We start from the raw sequence: 16,869 nt of genomic DNA, 5'->3' as shown, positions 1-16,869 counted from the left end.
TATATTAATTTCCAAGTAATTTTCCTAATTCTTACTCTGTCACTAATGAAATTATTTTGTTTAGATTCAACCATTACTTAGCAACCTAACGTTGCTAATTTCCTAAGGAATCAGGCCAGTGTTCTGGTCTGAAAAAAACAGAAGAATGCTTTCATTCGTGGTATCCTTTGTAATACGCGTTCTCATAGAACATTTCTGTGTGCTATCGATAAAAAATTAACATAGGAAGAGGTACTAGTGATCAGGCAGGAGGTAAAGGGTAAGCAATTTCATTGGAAGAGTTATTTCTAGAACTGTACCTAGTGATGAGAACAGCAGTATCATGGTGGGATGGGTGGGCATCGTCAAGAACATTCTGAGTTTGTTGCCATAAACAGAAGTTGCGTAACGTGGTAGCGGCATTAAAACTGATGACTGGTCCTTCCTACACACACAAAAAACAGCAATTCAGTATTACATCAGAACAGTCATGGCCTCTTCTCCTTCCAAGCGTGGCAATGTTTATGCAATTCATTAAATAGCATTTTCACAGGCAAATGAAGTGGCATCATCTCTCCCTCATATCTCAAACATATTTTAGCAATACTTAAAACGTTGTAATTAAAACAGAATCGAAATAGACTTTCCAATATTTGGGATCAAAAAAAGTAACTTCGGAAAATTACTGTATTTTAAATCCTTCAACAGTAGGATTATAAAAGTGAATACCTGAACGTTTTCAACCTTAAATTTTTAAATTGTTTATTTTTGTTACTTCCTCTGTTGTCATTCCATTTTATTTCCATCACAACAGAAAAAGTTAACCTCACTCCTTTCAAATCAAGTTTTTTAATACACATTTTTATACTATTTCATTTCTAATAAGTTTCATGATCTCTATGTATATTCCCACTAAGAGCCTACTCCAGCTAGGATTACTACTTTTAGAACTGTTTCTTACCTGTTCATCATGAATTATAACTAATTTCACAATTACTATGTTTATAAGATTTCCAATACTTGAGTCCTTATAGATTGCTGCAACCTACAAGGAAAAAAATGTAAGATTAGATGCCTAAAATGAATATATTTTCTCAAAAGTAAATTGAAACCGGTCTGAGAGCATCAATTCTCCAATTTAGCTGCACATTAGAATCTCCTAGGGAGCTTTTCACAGATCCCTAACCTCAGGCCACATCCCTTATTAATTAAATCAGAATATTTAGGGTTGAGACTCAGGCATCAGTATCTTTTAAAATTCCCTAGCATTTTTTTCAATGATTCCAATGTAAAGCCAAGTTTGATAAACAGTATCCTAAGTCTTGCTACTGAGCTTCAGCCATTGATCAGCAGCAACCGTATCATCTAGAGCTGATTAGAAATACAGAATCTCTGGACTTCCCTGGTGGCGCAGTGGTTAAGAATCTGCCTGCCAATGCAGGGGACATGGGTTCAATCCCTGGTCCAGGAAGATCCCACATGCCACGGAGCAAGTAAGCCCGTGCACCACAACTATTGAGCCTGCATTCTAGAGCCCGAGAGCCACAACTATTGAGCCCATGTGCTGCAACTACTGAAGCCCATATGCCTGGAGCCCATGCTCCGCAACAAAAGAAGCCACCACAACAAGAAGCCCACACACCAAAAACAAAGAGTAGCCCCTGCTCGCCATAACTAGAGAAAGCCTGTGTACAGCAACAAAGACCCAATGCAGACAAAAATAAACAAATTAATTAAAAAAAAAAAAAAGAAATATAGAATCTCAGGCCCCACCCTGGACTAGTGAGTCATAATCTGCATTTTCACAAGATCCTCAAGTGATCTGAACACACACTAGAGCTTGGAAAATACTGTTCTAGATGATTCAGTAAAAAATTCACTACATTCTGTGTCACAAGCCACAATTTACGTGTCCACGATACACCATAAAAATAAATATATGTTTTACCTATTCTTTTCTGGCAGTTTTACCTAATCTTTTTTGCCATGACTGCATATTTTCAATTCTGAATATGCTTATGGTTTTTAATAGCTTAGCACACTCTAGTCCATGGACACAAATTCATCCAGAGTCACACAAAGAGCCACAGGGCAGGTCATGCATCCCAAGCTGGTCTTTCATTCTCCAAAACTGGAGAATGCAATTCTAGGAGGCACTCTTCACGGGCTCACAGTGAAGCCGCCATCCAATTCCCTAATTCATATCCTCGTCTTGTAGCCACCACAGAGGCTGCCAGACAGCAGGAGTGTATTCCACAGTCAATGCCTCTGCCTTGCACTCCTTTAGATATAATCTTCTGGACCTGGGCCACCTGTGCCATGAAAATTGCTTCTGAAATGTGGGTCACCATCTCCTGAACCATTGCCCAAACCAAGACAGCAATTCTTTGAGGAAGTGCTATGTCTCTCATTTATGTAAATAACCTTCAGCAACTATTCCTTCCTTTGTTGGCTATAGATCCAGAGATAGGGAGGAGGACATGGTCCCTGACCTTGTGGAGCTTAAAGTACCCGTAAGTGGAGCCCTCACTCTGTGAGCCAAAGTTGCTTCAACACAATGAATATGACGGCTACTGTTGCTTCTAATGCCACACAGAGAATCGCCAGAACCAGAGCCAAGAGCATCTCTGGAAACACTGACCCTGTAGGGTCAGCATGAACTTAAATACACATTCCAACACCTTTCCTATTGTTTTAGCTAAGCAGCCACAAATACAGGTTTGCTATCTTTATCTGCGGTGATGCCTTTGGTTCCAGCATTTTTTTGGCAAGAGTGATGATCACCCCAGTGGAGCTGAGAGTAAGTAAAGACAGGGGTAGGCAGATGACTGGCAGTTTCAAGCTGGTCTGCTAGCACTGCAGTACTGCCCAGTTTAAAATGGGAGCTGTGGAAATCTATGATTAATATATATTTTAAAAGCTGCATGAAAAAAAGTGAATATCTATTGTAGAAAACAAAGTATACCCATATTTGTGACTTCAGAGTTATCCGCTGATCATATGAGGTTAAAAGTAGATGCTTTAACCAAGTCAAATTACAAGGTAAACAAAGTACCTCAAAGGTATGCACAAACGCTCTTTTCCTCTAAAAATGAAAACCAGTTGTGAAGACTTGTCGCAGGCCATCATGCACTGCGAGCACTCCAGAGAAAAGAGCTTAGGCTCTGTAAAGTATCCACATGGCTAATTTCTCTACTCATTGCCTGAAATATGTTGACTACAAATGACAACCTGGATATTATAATATTAGCTATAAAATATATAACCACAAAAATGTGTTCAGTTTTAGAAGGAAACAGATGTGGTACCTTCATACCAACTTCCAGCTGGAATCTGGAAACATATTCCCAGTATTCTGACAATATGTTTTTAAATATATTACTACAGCAAAATTTCTTTAAAATGTAATATTAGAGAAAAAATAATTCAAATAATTATGCAAGATGGGCAATGTTATGAAGCAGAGCCCTTCAAATTAAACAGGCCCAGGTTCAAATTCTGCCACTGTTGATAACAACGCCTACTTACCAAACTGCTATAAAGATTGAATGACATGCTGTACAAAAAGCAATTAGATCGGGGCCTGGGTCTTAGCAATCAATGCTAAGTAGCTATTACTACTTTCAGAAGAAAAGGCATATGTTATATATAAGAGTGAGTTGAAAATTATCCGCACTCCGGTTATGTTAAAACTTCTGTTGGCTGCACTGTCTTATCAGAGCTTTCCATTCAAGGCTACTGTCTCCCCAGTCACTGCTATGAATATATTACATCAGTTCATTTGTAGCTGTGGTGAGAGAAAAAATGGATGCCCCACTTGTGATTTGCATGAGAGAAGAGCAGTGTGCAGTGATTCATTTTCTGTGGTCTGAGAGTGTATACCTGCTGCCATTATTTATCGAAGACTTTGTGCACAGTATGGAGAAAGTGTTATGTCATGAAGGGGCGTGTATGAATGGATAGAGAAGTTCAAGGAAGGTTACACAAGTGTTAGCCATCAAGAAGGAGCCAGACGCCCGTCCATGTCCAACGACTGATGACAACATTGAGCCTAGACATGAAATGATTCTGTCAAACAGATGAGTGACAGTGGATTGTGTAGCAAATCATTTGCAAATCAGCCATGGCTCAAAGGTTCAACAATCAACCGTGCTCATTACAGTGAGATGCTTATTGAAGAGCTGAAGCCTAAACTTTCGGATTAAATGCAGAGGACTGCTATCCAAGGGCACTGTGATCTTGCACGACAATGCAGTCCACACACTTCTGCCCACACTGTCCACACTCTGCAAAAACTTCATTTTGAGGTGTTAAAGCATCCTCCCTATAGTCTATCTTGCTCCATTGGACTTTCACCTGTTTGGTCCCCTGAAAGTAGCCCTACAAGGATGAAGATTCTGAAGACAATGGTTCATTCAAGGCTCACAGCTCAGCCTAAAACATTTTTTAATGAGGGAATACGAAAGCTTGTGGACAGATGGACAAAGTGTATTGAAAAGCAAGGAGATTATGTTGAAAAATGATGTATCTGTCTTTTCTAAAAGTTAAAATAAATTCTACAGCCAGAGTGTGGATAATTTTTGACTCACCCTCGTATGATGCTAATTCTAGTTCATTTGTTTCAAATTATTATAGGTATTGTAGAATGGCAAACTGAAAACAAAGGACCCAAGAGCACAGTTACATTATTTCTCTCAATATTTATTGAATGTCTATTGCCTGTCAAATACTGTATCACTTATCTAATACACAAATGAATACAGCATTATCTCTACCCTTAAAAAATTCAGTCTTCTGAGGGTAAAAGATATAAAAACAGATGGTTCAGTTTAAATAATTATGAAACTATTATTATAATTTTTAAACCATTAAATTAAAATTATTAAACTATTATTAAATTATTATTATTAATAATTACACCCAAAAAAAAAACCCCTCGGTTGGTATTTTGTTTTTATACTAAAATGGTATGTTTCCTTCAAAAAAGTCATCTTGCTCATTTAATTGTAGGCACCTCCTACTGCTCTACATATTCATCTTTATAATCTATGTCTTTATACTATATACATATATCTTTTACAATATTTGGATATAGAAAAGTGCTTTTATTGAATAACTATTCAACTAAGCTGAATTGTGAATCAGGCAGATGAACGATCAGAAGGCCCACTTATTATTTCAGAGGCTTTCCCCCTATTACCACGGACAACACGCTTCTCTTACCCCTAAAACTACCACCCCCTATTAGGTCACCATAATGGTAGGGTCTTATGTTTGCTACTTCCTCATAAATACATAACTAGAAATACTATTTACTGAATGTTTACTGTGTATGTGATGTGATCTCAGTTTAAATGTATTAATTCATTTAGTAATTCTCACTACAAATCCTATGAGCTAGAAACTACTGTATCCATTTTACGGATAAGAAAACTAAGGTACAGGGAAGTTAAGTAATGCACTCAAGGTTTGGTGGCTGGAAAGCAACAGAATTTCCATCCGAGGCAGTCTAGCTTCAGCTCTGACTACTTTACCTGATCTTACGAAATTTTAGCTTTCTACCCTAAGTATTTCCTAATTAGCTCTTGGTACAACGGTTATTTCAGGACGCTGATGTGATTCATGCCGTAGCTCCTGACACTGCCCTGCTATAGTCACCTGACCATGGCCTCAGAAGTCCTACACAGTCAGGAGACCTGGGTTTTAGTTCTAGCTCTTACTAGTTACGAGCCAGTTGTCCAACTCTAGAAATGGATATATCTACTTTTTATCTCAATAGCCACAACCACACTGAAGCACGGAGCACCCTTGGTCACAACGCCCTGGTGTACTGGATTAGTATTTACCAGATGCTATTGGGGAAGGGGTGTGAGAATATTGGTTTTAAAGAACAAAATCATTCCACAGTTTGAGAAAAGTTGAGTAAAAAAAATTAAACAGAGGTCCTCACGGAGTCTTGAATAGGCTAACATATACTCACAAATATTAAAGCTGCAAGAGAGGTATTACACGCAGCATCTCACACAACGAGCTGGCCAAGTCCTCTTTTCCCCTCCACCCAACGTGCCGCAGGACTAGCAGCCCATCCCACAGACTACACTGTAGGAAATGCTAGATCAGATTTCTAAGGTATCTTTTCTGTTCTATAAAACCATATAATGTTGTCATATATTACTGTAATCAACTCCATTTTAGAGTGCTATCTATATATCAGAACTTGTACTGATCAAATTAAAATGTATTCCATCTTTTATTCTTTAAGTATTTGTTTCCCTGACATATAGAATTCATACTGCTTTCCAGGTCTCATAAAATAGTAAACATTACTTCACAGATAATCAGCAAAAGGAAAAGAAATGGTATGAGTTGTTTAAATATTTTAAGAAAATCCTAGGCAAAATGTAGTTCATGCAAAGCATGAAACAAATCATGCCGCTATTAACTGACCAACTATTTTGAAATAATTTCCAAATAGAGCTTCAGCAAATGTTCATCTATGGCATGTTCAGAGATCAGTTTTTTTTTTTATTATTTTAGCCATTTTAAAATTAAGATAATTGACATATATCCTTGTATAAGTTTTAGGTGTACAATATGTACATATTACAAAATAACCACTAAAATAATTTTGGTTAACATCTATCACCATACACACTTGCGATTTTTTTTCTTACGATAAGAACTTTTCAGGTCTACTCTCTTAGCAACTTTCAAATATACAATACAGTATTTTTAACTATAGTCACCATGCTGTATATTACATCCCCAGGAGTAATTTATATTATAACTGGATGTTTGTACCTTCTGACCACCTTCACCTTCAAAGTCATAAAAAACTGACCGAACAAAGTGAACAGATTTTGCTTACAGAGATCATTACTCTTATCAGAAAGATGCTTTTGTTTTCAAGTTAGAAAATGACATTCCGCACATGCACAAAGTAAATCCGTGCAAAGAATTAAGAACAGGTAGAGCACTGAGTTGAAGGGAAAGGTAACATAAATGGTGGAACAGAAAGTGTGAAAGCAAATCATTAGTTTTTATTTTAGTGTAGTCCAAAAGTTTCCCCATCCTAAATAACATCAGTAAAAGCAACTCAAAGAATTGAAAGCAATGATATTAAGACAATGTAATGTAGGTGGGGCTTTTTAGTTGATAAATGCCTCTAATAGCAACTGTTTTAGTAAACAGGGCTAATTCCTGAGAATCAAATGATGCTCCTGAAATTTACATTATTTAATCTGAAACAAGGTGAATATTATCAAGTCAAACCTTTGTAAATACAAAGGAATGTGAAGGTTTCTGACACAGCATTTCCAAGATTTATTAAACAGCTAGTCATTGCACATCAAAATAAATCTGTTGAAAAAAGTAATTTTCCTAGTTTATATATACTTTGGTAGTTTAATGATGCATGTAAAATGACATTTTAACCTGATAGTGTCACCCAAATTCTCTAAGGATAAAAGCTTTGGAATAGCAAATAATTGAACATCTCTGCTCATTTAACACACACTTTTTTCATTAGATATACTGTACACCACAAATGTGTTCTTCCTCGCTAATTTTAATGTTATTTCCAGAAAATCTTTAAACAGAGATCACTAAGCTATTATTACAACATGAGTAAAGCACTCTAAAAGGTGAATTAAATCACACACATTATTTCTACATCACTGCACTCAGATGTTGTTAACCTGTTGAAAGCAAAGGAAAAGTTTGAGAAGAGAGCACAATTGTTTACTTAGTACAGGATGAGTAAGGGTAGATAATCCTCTCTCTAAATTATGTATATAATCCATCTGCTCAATGCTGAAAGCATTCAGCAATTTCCCGCATTATATGTGGAGCTCAACACAAAAACCCTTTCATCACTTTGAACTTTTCTTTAAATGGCTCTCAATCATATTGCAAGTCCAAAGCACTTATTCTTTTCTTTTTCCTAAATTACTATGACCAAAAAACATTACCAAAACCCCAAGTGTGCGTCTGAATAAATGCAGTTAATGCCTTTTTAAAAATTAGGACAAAATATGCAAAACTTGAACGGCTATCTTCTTCAATTGGAAACATCTGGGGACATTTATGTGGAGACAGCATTCCTCTTAATTCTTTAAAGCAATTTTGGAAATGGACTTCACAAGTGGAGATAAAACACGCTGGATTACATTTGACAATCTCTATGTAGTCCCAGTTTGTTCAGGACTAAGGGATTTCCAGGGACATAAAACTTTTAATACTAAAACTAAGCAAGTCCCAGGCAAAACAAGAGTCTGCCGACTCTTTCTCCAAGTTTCCTTTTACCTTTAACATGGTTTACATCTACAAATATAGCTATGACCACTGTTTTTCATTAATAAAATAGCAATACATGTCCAGAAGCACAAAGTCCACTGACTTTCCTGTATCTTTATTTGAACATTCAACACAAGAGAAAAAGAATAAAGAGAGAAAAAAAAACCCAGGTAATTTGAAGTCATCTGAAATGTGACCTCTGAGGAGGAAAGAATTTATAAAACCGAAACTACCTCAGAAGAGAGATTTACACTCCTAAATTTTTCTTCCTGCCCCATCTATATTTGGAATGTTCCCCCATTCCTCAACCAGTGGCAGTATCTCCCAGGGAATGAAAGCGTAACACAAACCAACTGACTGCATCTACAAACATCTCATTTTAACTGAAATTGGCTCTCCTAGTGGGACTGAAAATCTAGGAAATGATCATCAACAAATCTAGAAACAATAAATGCTGGAGAGGGTGTGGAGAAAAGGGAACCCTCCTGCACTGTTGGTGGGAATGTAAATTGGTACAGCCACTATGCAAAACAGTTTGGAGGTTCCTTAAAAAACTAAAAATAGAACTACCATATGACCCAGCAATCCCACTACTGGGCATATACCCAAAGAAAACCATAATCCAAAAACAAACATGTACCGCAGTGTTCATGGCAGCACTATTCATAATAGCCAGGAGATGGAAGCAACCTAAATGTTCATCAACAGATGAACGGATAAAGAAGATGTGGCACATATATACAATAGAACATTACTCAGCCATAAAAAGGAACGAAATTGGGACATTTGTAGAGACATGGATGGACCTAGAGCCTGTCATACAGAGCAAAGTAAGCCAGAAAGAGAAAAACAGATACCGTAGGCTAACTCATATATATGGAATCTAAAAAAATGGTACGGATGAACCCAGTGACAGGGCAAGACTAAAGATGCAGATGTAGAGAACGGACTTGAGGACATGGGGTGGGGGGCGAAGGGGAAGCTGGGACAAAGTGAGAGAGTAGCATTGACATATATATACTACCAAATGTAAAACAGATAGCTAGTGGGAAGCTGCTGCATAACACAGGGAGATCAACTCGATGATGGGTGATGCCTTAGAGGGCTGGGATAGGGAGGATGGGAGGGAGTCACAGGAGGGAGAGGATATGGGGATATATGTATAAATACAGCTGATTCACATTGTTGTCAGCAAAAACTGGCACAACAGTGTTAACCAATTATATTCCAATAAAGAACTTAAAAATCTAGGAAATAGTATATGCATACACTGGTCTTCTGTTTCAAGCAATCTCAGAAGATTTACCTTCCATGAAGTTAGAAGGTGGGCTTTGTCCTTGATGAACTCTGGCTTTAAAATTCCCATGGACAACTTCACAAGGTACATCACAATATCTTCTAAACAGTGATTACATTGATTTTTATGTAAAATACAGATGACAAAACTTTTCTAAGGATGGCATCATCACCAAAATTGTATGTATGGATAGCTATTCAAAAATTACTCTTGCGTTCCTTGACTTCTTCTGGTATTTCCAAAGCACTGATATGAGTTTCACTTAACAAGCTTCAAAAGCTGTTGCATTTACAAAATTTAGTACTTTCCTTCAGTATCTCTATCCCCTCCCCAATTTTCTTAATGAATACCTCCTTTAACCACTTAAAATTGCCAAGCTTATCCCACACTGTTCCATATAATTGATATAATTTCCTACATACCAATAGACATCCTCCATGTCGATGTTCTCATTAGAATCCCTTCATAAGGAGCATGCCGTGCCCATAACTAGATAATTACTTAAGATCCAGAAGTTAAAAAGCCATCAGGATAAATCTGTATGTATAGCTCTGTTGTCATTTTAAAAATTCAATTCAAATAAACAAAACACGTCTACACTGTACAAATTTAGGAAAATCATTTTGGATCACCTCTGGTTTTTGTCTGTTACAATGTCATTTATTCTGAAAAAAGTATTACTTTAATCACTTATTTACTCATTCTTTCACTAACTACTGAGCGCACACTTCATACCAGATACTGTGTTTAGGCAGCAGAGTCATGTACTCTTAGCGCTTACAAGAATTTAAGATAAAATATCATACGTAATGCAAATAACAAGGTCTCAGGATATTTAAGTCACAATGAACTTAACTGGAGAGTTCTTGTTAAGGGAAATTTATGAGAGCCTATATATGTGTCCTGGTCAAGTCTTTTCAACCAAGTAGGCCTGAATCCCCTACTGGTGAATAGAGATACTTCTAGCCATGAGATATGTTCCAATATCCTGGATGTGTATAAACAGGGGACCACATAATGCATCAACTAAATCAAGATACTCCTGAGCATGAAAGAGTAATTTCAGTAATTACTTCAAAACAGCAGGACTTAGTCCAGGAACGTCCTAGACGGTAGGGGTGTGTGTGTATGTGTGTATATGTGTGCCTATACACGTGTATGTACAGGGCGTAGAGTGCTACCACTAACTCAGAACTCGTGCTCTTCAGTGGTACTAGAATTCTGTGCTAAGGATACTGGCACCACCACTCTCAGAGAGATATTAATATCAGATTAGAAGCTCTTATAGCTACCGTCATCTTACATCCCAAATTTGCTAAAGCATCTCTATTACTGATAGGCTATCCTTTTATCGCCATAAATACCTTTATAACTTAAAAAATCAAGTATCCCAATTTGAATTGGTGAATGCAGTAGTAGTAAAATTAGTATCCCCTCCTTCTGTGCAGAAATATGATAAGGTTTAAAAATTCCGATTCAGGACTTCTTAGGTGGCGCAGTGGATAAGAATCTGCCTGCCAATGCAGGGGACACGGGTTCAATCCCTGACCCAGGAAGATACCACATGCTGCAGAGCAACTAAGCCCATGCGCCACAACTATTGAGACGGAGCTCTAGGGCCTGTGAGCCACAACTACTGAGCCCACGTGCCGCAACTACTGAAGCCCATGCGCCTAGAGTCCGTGCTCTACAACAAGAGAAGCCACCACAATGCTGAGGCCACGCACCACAATGAAGAGTAGCCCCCTGCTCGCTGCAACAAGAGAAAGCCCATGTGCAGCAACAAAGACCCAATGCAGCCAATAAAATTAACTAATTAATTAATTAATTTTTAAAAAAGTGAATTTAAAAATTCAGATTCAAAGGGCAAAAGCTAAATTCTACTAAGATCTTCCCTGTCACTGGAGGGCAGAAACCATTCATGTGATGAAGTAAAGATTCAAAGCATTTTCTGTACATGGTTTGTTTTAAAGACTAGATTTTTTATCAAGTTGTCCAAGTAACAGAATGGGATACTTGCGATATACATCTATTTTAACTAAATTTCAAGGAAATATTTTTGGCTTAAATATAGACAATTCACTTCCAACTAAATTTGGGAAAACATTTTACTTAAATGCGAAAAAAATTTATGTCAAACATTTTAGGAAATACAAAGGACCTGTTAAGTTTACTTACAATTGACATTAGAGTTAGGACATAGTGCTGCAAATTCTGTCCATGATGATGGACCATTTTAGCGTCAGCTGTAACCATGACTTCCACATATCTTGGATATGATAAAAAACGTTTTTTCCTGGAATGTAATTGACTTCCTTCATCTTCCAATGATATATTTTTTGAAGAGTCTCCTAAAACTATTTCCTCCTTGATATTCAGATCTTCATTCATGTCGCTGTAGTTATGAAAGGGTAAAGTGGTTTTCTTTATTGGACTTTCTGGTGGAGCAAGAATAGAATAGTCAGAGTCATTAAATTGGATGCAACTCAAAATACTGCACAGAATAGAATAGCCAAAAATATTTAATACTTACACATCTGCTTCCAATATGAAATACAAGGACAAAAAGAAATTATTTTAAAGCATTATACCACATTATCATAAGCATTACTACTCATAGTAATATAATGGTCACATTTTCATAGATTGCACTAATGAAACTGTATATGTCTCGTTTTAACAGCTACGATTATTCAAAAAATGTATTAACCACCGGGCAGAAAATAAAAACAAATCAAGGAGAATTTACGTTTTTTTTCAGTAGACAAATTGGGTCCTCAAGCCACTGACTGCATCGAATCTCATTACAAAGAAATTATATTTTGTAGCATGAAACTTCATAAAAATACAGAAAACAAACATACTTTTTGTTACACAACATGTGAAGAGCGCCAACAGAAAATGAACCCATATAACAATAGACAGCTTTTCAAACCCAGAAAGTCAAATGTCTATATAAATTTTCTAATACTTGATTATATAAAATACCTGATTACTTTTATTATGTTTGTTTATATATAAATGCGATGTTAAAACTGCTGAAACATTAGGGATTATTACAGTAACCACTTTAAGTCCTATGCATTTATAAAAGTCACTTCTAAATTCTTCATTATTTGTGCTAACGGAAAAAAATTCATAGGCAGAATGAGTGTTTGTCCTATTTCCTTCTCTTTAAATTTATTCTTCTACTCTCTTCCTTAACTTTCTATGCTGATTTTTCTGATAATTGTTTCATGAAAATATTTAGAACAGAAAAGCGGACCAATGATATCAGGTAAGAAGAAATAAAAGGTCCTAGATAATTCATAAGGCAAATCATCAATACCACAACAATCAAGATTTAGTTGTTCTATAAGGATGAGACAATCTATATTATATTATATTATATTTTTGTAATAAAACTATATTACAAAAATAATTCATTTCACTTAAAATAAGCAGCGATCCTATGGTTGTAAAAAAAAGAAACTAAAGTCCTTGAACAATGTTTCCACAGATGAACTACTTTTTCTAATTCTTAAAACTATCCTGCCTTTTAATATTACTATGCTCTTAAGTTTTAAAATCTATCTCAATGGGAAATTGTGGGAATCTGGCAAACTGAATATACATTTCCTAAAACTTTATCTTTCCATATTTTTCCTAGGGTTAATCAACCACCAAAATATCCATGACTAATTATTGGATCCTGGAGAAGATCCCAGACATATCTGATGTATACAAATCTCAGATTTACCAGGAGGAAGCTAAATATTCATGTTTTGATTTATTTGTTCATCCACTTCACTCATTCAAAATAATCTTTCATTGAATACCTCCTCTATGTCAGCAACCACTTAGAAGCTGAGGAGCAAACAGCATCTAATAAAGCTTAAACCAGTGGGAAGAGAAAAAAAAATGAACACATATTGAAGCACACAGTTACCTCAAACTTGTCCTTAAATAACAATTCAAGCAAAAGACAAAAAAGGGACTCTACCTTAACAAAATGGCTCCAACTTAAAAGACTGATAATACTAAGCCACTTTGGAAAACTATCTGGCAATTTCTAAGTTAAGTTACACATGTACCTACCCCATGACCCTGCAATTACAATCCTAGATACATACCTAAGAGAAAGAAAATAAATGTCCACAAAACACTTGTATAAGAATGTCTATAGCACGACCAGCACAGAGCCCAACAGAGTAGAACAAAGAACCAAGAAATTAACCCTCCCGTATACAGTCAAATGATCTTTCACAATGGTGCCAAGGACACTCCATGGGGAAAGCACAGGCTCCTCAACAAACATTGTTGGGAAAACTAGGTATCTCCATGCAGAAGAATGAAATTGGACCTTACCTTACATCATATATAAAAATTAATTCAAAATGGATTAAGATCTAAAAGAAAGACCAAAAACTTTGAAACTCCTAGAAGAAAACAGAGGAAAAGCTTCATGACAGTGGGTTTGGCATTGATGATTTGCATGTGACACCAAAGCACAGGCAATAAATGCAAAAAATAAACAAATGTGGCTACAAACTTAAAAATGTATGTGCATTACAGAACACAATCCACAGAGTGAAAATGCAACCTATTGAATGGGAGAAAATATTTTCAAATTGTATCTGATAAGGAGTTAAGCAGGTAATACCCAGAATATATATATATATATAAAAACTCTAACAACTCAATAAAAATAACCTGATTTCTTAAATGGTAAAATGACTTGAATAGACATTTCACCAAATATAATATAAAAATAAACAACAAGCATATAAAAAAGATGCTCAACATCACTTATCATTAGAGAAATAGCAAATCAAAACTACAATGAGATATCATTTCACACCCATTAGGATGGCTACTATTAAAAAAAAAAAAAAAACTCAGTGACTTCTTAGGTGGCACAGTGGTTAAGAATCCACCCAAGTGCCATGGAGCAACAAAGCCCATGCACCACAACTATTGTGCCCATGTGCCACAACTACTGAAGCGCACGTGCCTAGAGCCTGTGCTCCGCAACAAGAGAAGCCACCACAATGAGGGGTCCGCACACCACAATGAAGGGTAGCCCCTGCTCGCCACAACTAGAGAAAGCCCGTGTGCAGCAATGAAGACCCAACACAGCCAATTAATTAATTAATTATAAAATAAAATAAAATAAAATAAAATAAAATAAAAACATAAAATAGTAAATGTTCACGAGGATGTGGAGAAATTGGAAACTTTGTGAACTGTCAACAGGATTGTAAAATGGTGCAATCACTATGGGAAACAGTCAAAATTTTACATATAGAACTACCATATTATCCAGCAATTCTACTTCTCAGTATATATCCAAAAGAATTAAAAGCAGAGTCTTGAAGTAATATTTGCACACCCACATTCACTGTAGCATTCTTTATAACAGCCAAAAGGTGGAAGCAAATCAAATATCTATTGATGGATAAATGCATAAATGAAATGTGGCATATGTATAAAATGGGATTATTCAGCCTTAAAAAAGGAAATTATTACATGCTCTGACATGGATGAACCTTGAGGATAGTATGAGCCAGCCACAAAATTATAAGTCCTGTATGATTCCACTTATGAGGTATCTAAAATAGTCAAAATCATAGAAACAATGTTGACTGATCAGTTACCAGAGCCTGTCAGTATCTCACTACCTGAGATAGCTTCCAAAGTCTGTCCAGCCTGGGTGCTAAGAAATCAAATATGTCACTGGCTAATAGGAAGTCAAACAACACATTTGATGAAGCACTATGTCTTGAAAGAGACAGACTGACAGTAAGTTAGAATAGGTGGTTCTGTGCAGGCTGAAATAATGAAAGAAACAAATAGAATTCCAAACAAATGAAAACACTGGATATAATAATACAGCACAGAAAAAAAAGTCTCTAGAACAAAAGAATACATAAATTTCAAATTTCAAATTCAATTCTGGAGTAGTCAATTAAAAAAGGAAAAAATAGACAATATCAGGGTCCTATAGACATTAAGAAGATATTATAAATAACTCGATGCAAACAATTAAGGAATGTTTTCCATAACATTTCTAAAAAAATACAACTTATCAAAACTGACCCAAAACAGCCACATAACTTTAAAAAAATGGAACTCTAATCAAAATCCAGTCTCAAAAGGCTTCACCAGTAAATATGACTAAGCATTTAAAGAAGAAATAGCACTACTTTCTCAAATACTTTTCTGAGAATTAAAAAAAAAAGGACATGTTTCATGAAGTTTTTAAATGACAATATTTCAGAATATCTTCAAGATGTTGGTTTTTATTTTTAAAAAAGGATTCTTTAGGACACAAAAAATACTAACCATAAAGACTATTCATTTGAGTAAGTTAAGACTTTCAACCTGTGTTTACCAAAAAACACCATTATGGGAGTAGGAGACAGTGTCTGCAATAAACATAAACAAAGCGCTTATATGCAGATTATATAACTAACCACTGCAAAGAAGAAATAAGAGAAATATAAAAATAAGGGAGACTTGAATACCTCACAAAAGACCAAAGTCAAAGGCAATAAATATATGAAAACAGTGCCAAAAAATCATCGATAATCAAGGAAATGCACATTCAAAGCACAATGAAACGACTATATGCCCTCACAAGTGGCTAAACTGGAAAATATTGAAAATAACAAGGCATGGTAATATAATGTGGGGCTCCTGAACCTCTCATATACTGCTGGAGACAGTGAAAAGTGGCATACTCACTTTGGAAAATTTCAGTGGGGCAAGAAGCAACTGGGATAGGTCACATAGCTTAGTGCAAAAAGGATATAGTTATTATTTACCTTTAATATCAGTATATTAAGTATAGGCATGTGTACATACAACTGTTAAAATAAGCACATTACCAAAGGAAAAAGATACTCAGTTGAACTTCTAATTTCAGTAGAATGGGGGATGGCTTAAGAAAAGAAAAATCAGCAAGTAAAGAAATGGGGAAAAAAGAAACATCAGAATATCATTAATATGAAATACAAATACAATATATATTGCTTACTGTAAGTCAAGTACAGATGATCCATGAACAACATGGGTTTGAACCGTGTGGGTCCACTTACACGTAGATGTTTCTCAATAAATAGGTACTATAGTATTATAACCTGCAGTTGGTTGAATCTGCAGGTACAGAACCAACATATGGAGAGCCAACTGTAAAGATATACGTGGATTTCCCACTGAGCGGAGGTCAGCATCCCAAACCCCCACCTTGCTCAAGGATCCACTGCACATTTCTTACAAATTTATTTGTACTAATTCATTTGTATTAATTCATTAAA

General features: G+C 35.9%; 1 protein-coding gene across 1 annotated transcript in view; it reads right to left on the bottom strand.

Moving 5' to 3' along the window:
- Positions 1 to 16,869, bottom strand: part of ADAMTS20 (ADAM metallopeptidase with thrombospondin type 1 motif 20) — a 173,562-nt gene that overhangs the window by 111,971 nt on the left and 44,722 nt on the right. Inside the window, exons 4-6 of the mRNA XM_057703425.1 lie at positions 11,750 to 12,009; positions 941 to 1,024; positions 300 to 424 (exon numbers count right to left, since the gene is read on the bottom strand). Coding sequence (XP_057559408.1) covers positions 300 to 424; positions 941 to 1,024; positions 11,750 to 12,009 — 469 coding nt within the window. The remainder of the gene's footprint in view (positions 1 to 299; positions 425 to 940; positions 1,025 to 11,749; positions 12,010 to 16,869) is intronic.

The sequence above is a fragment of the Hippopotamus amphibius genome, chromosome 12, assembly GCF_030028045.1.
Source record: "Hippopotamus amphibius kiboko isolate mHipAmp2 chromosome 12, mHipAmp2.hap2, whole genome shotgun sequence".
Lineage (NCBI taxonomy): Eukaryota > Metazoa > Chordata > Mammalia > Artiodactyla > Hippopotamidae > Hippopotamus > Hippopotamus amphibius.
The sequence above is the reverse complement of the archived record's forward strand: the minus strand, read 5'-3'. Positions and strand labels throughout refer to the sequence as shown.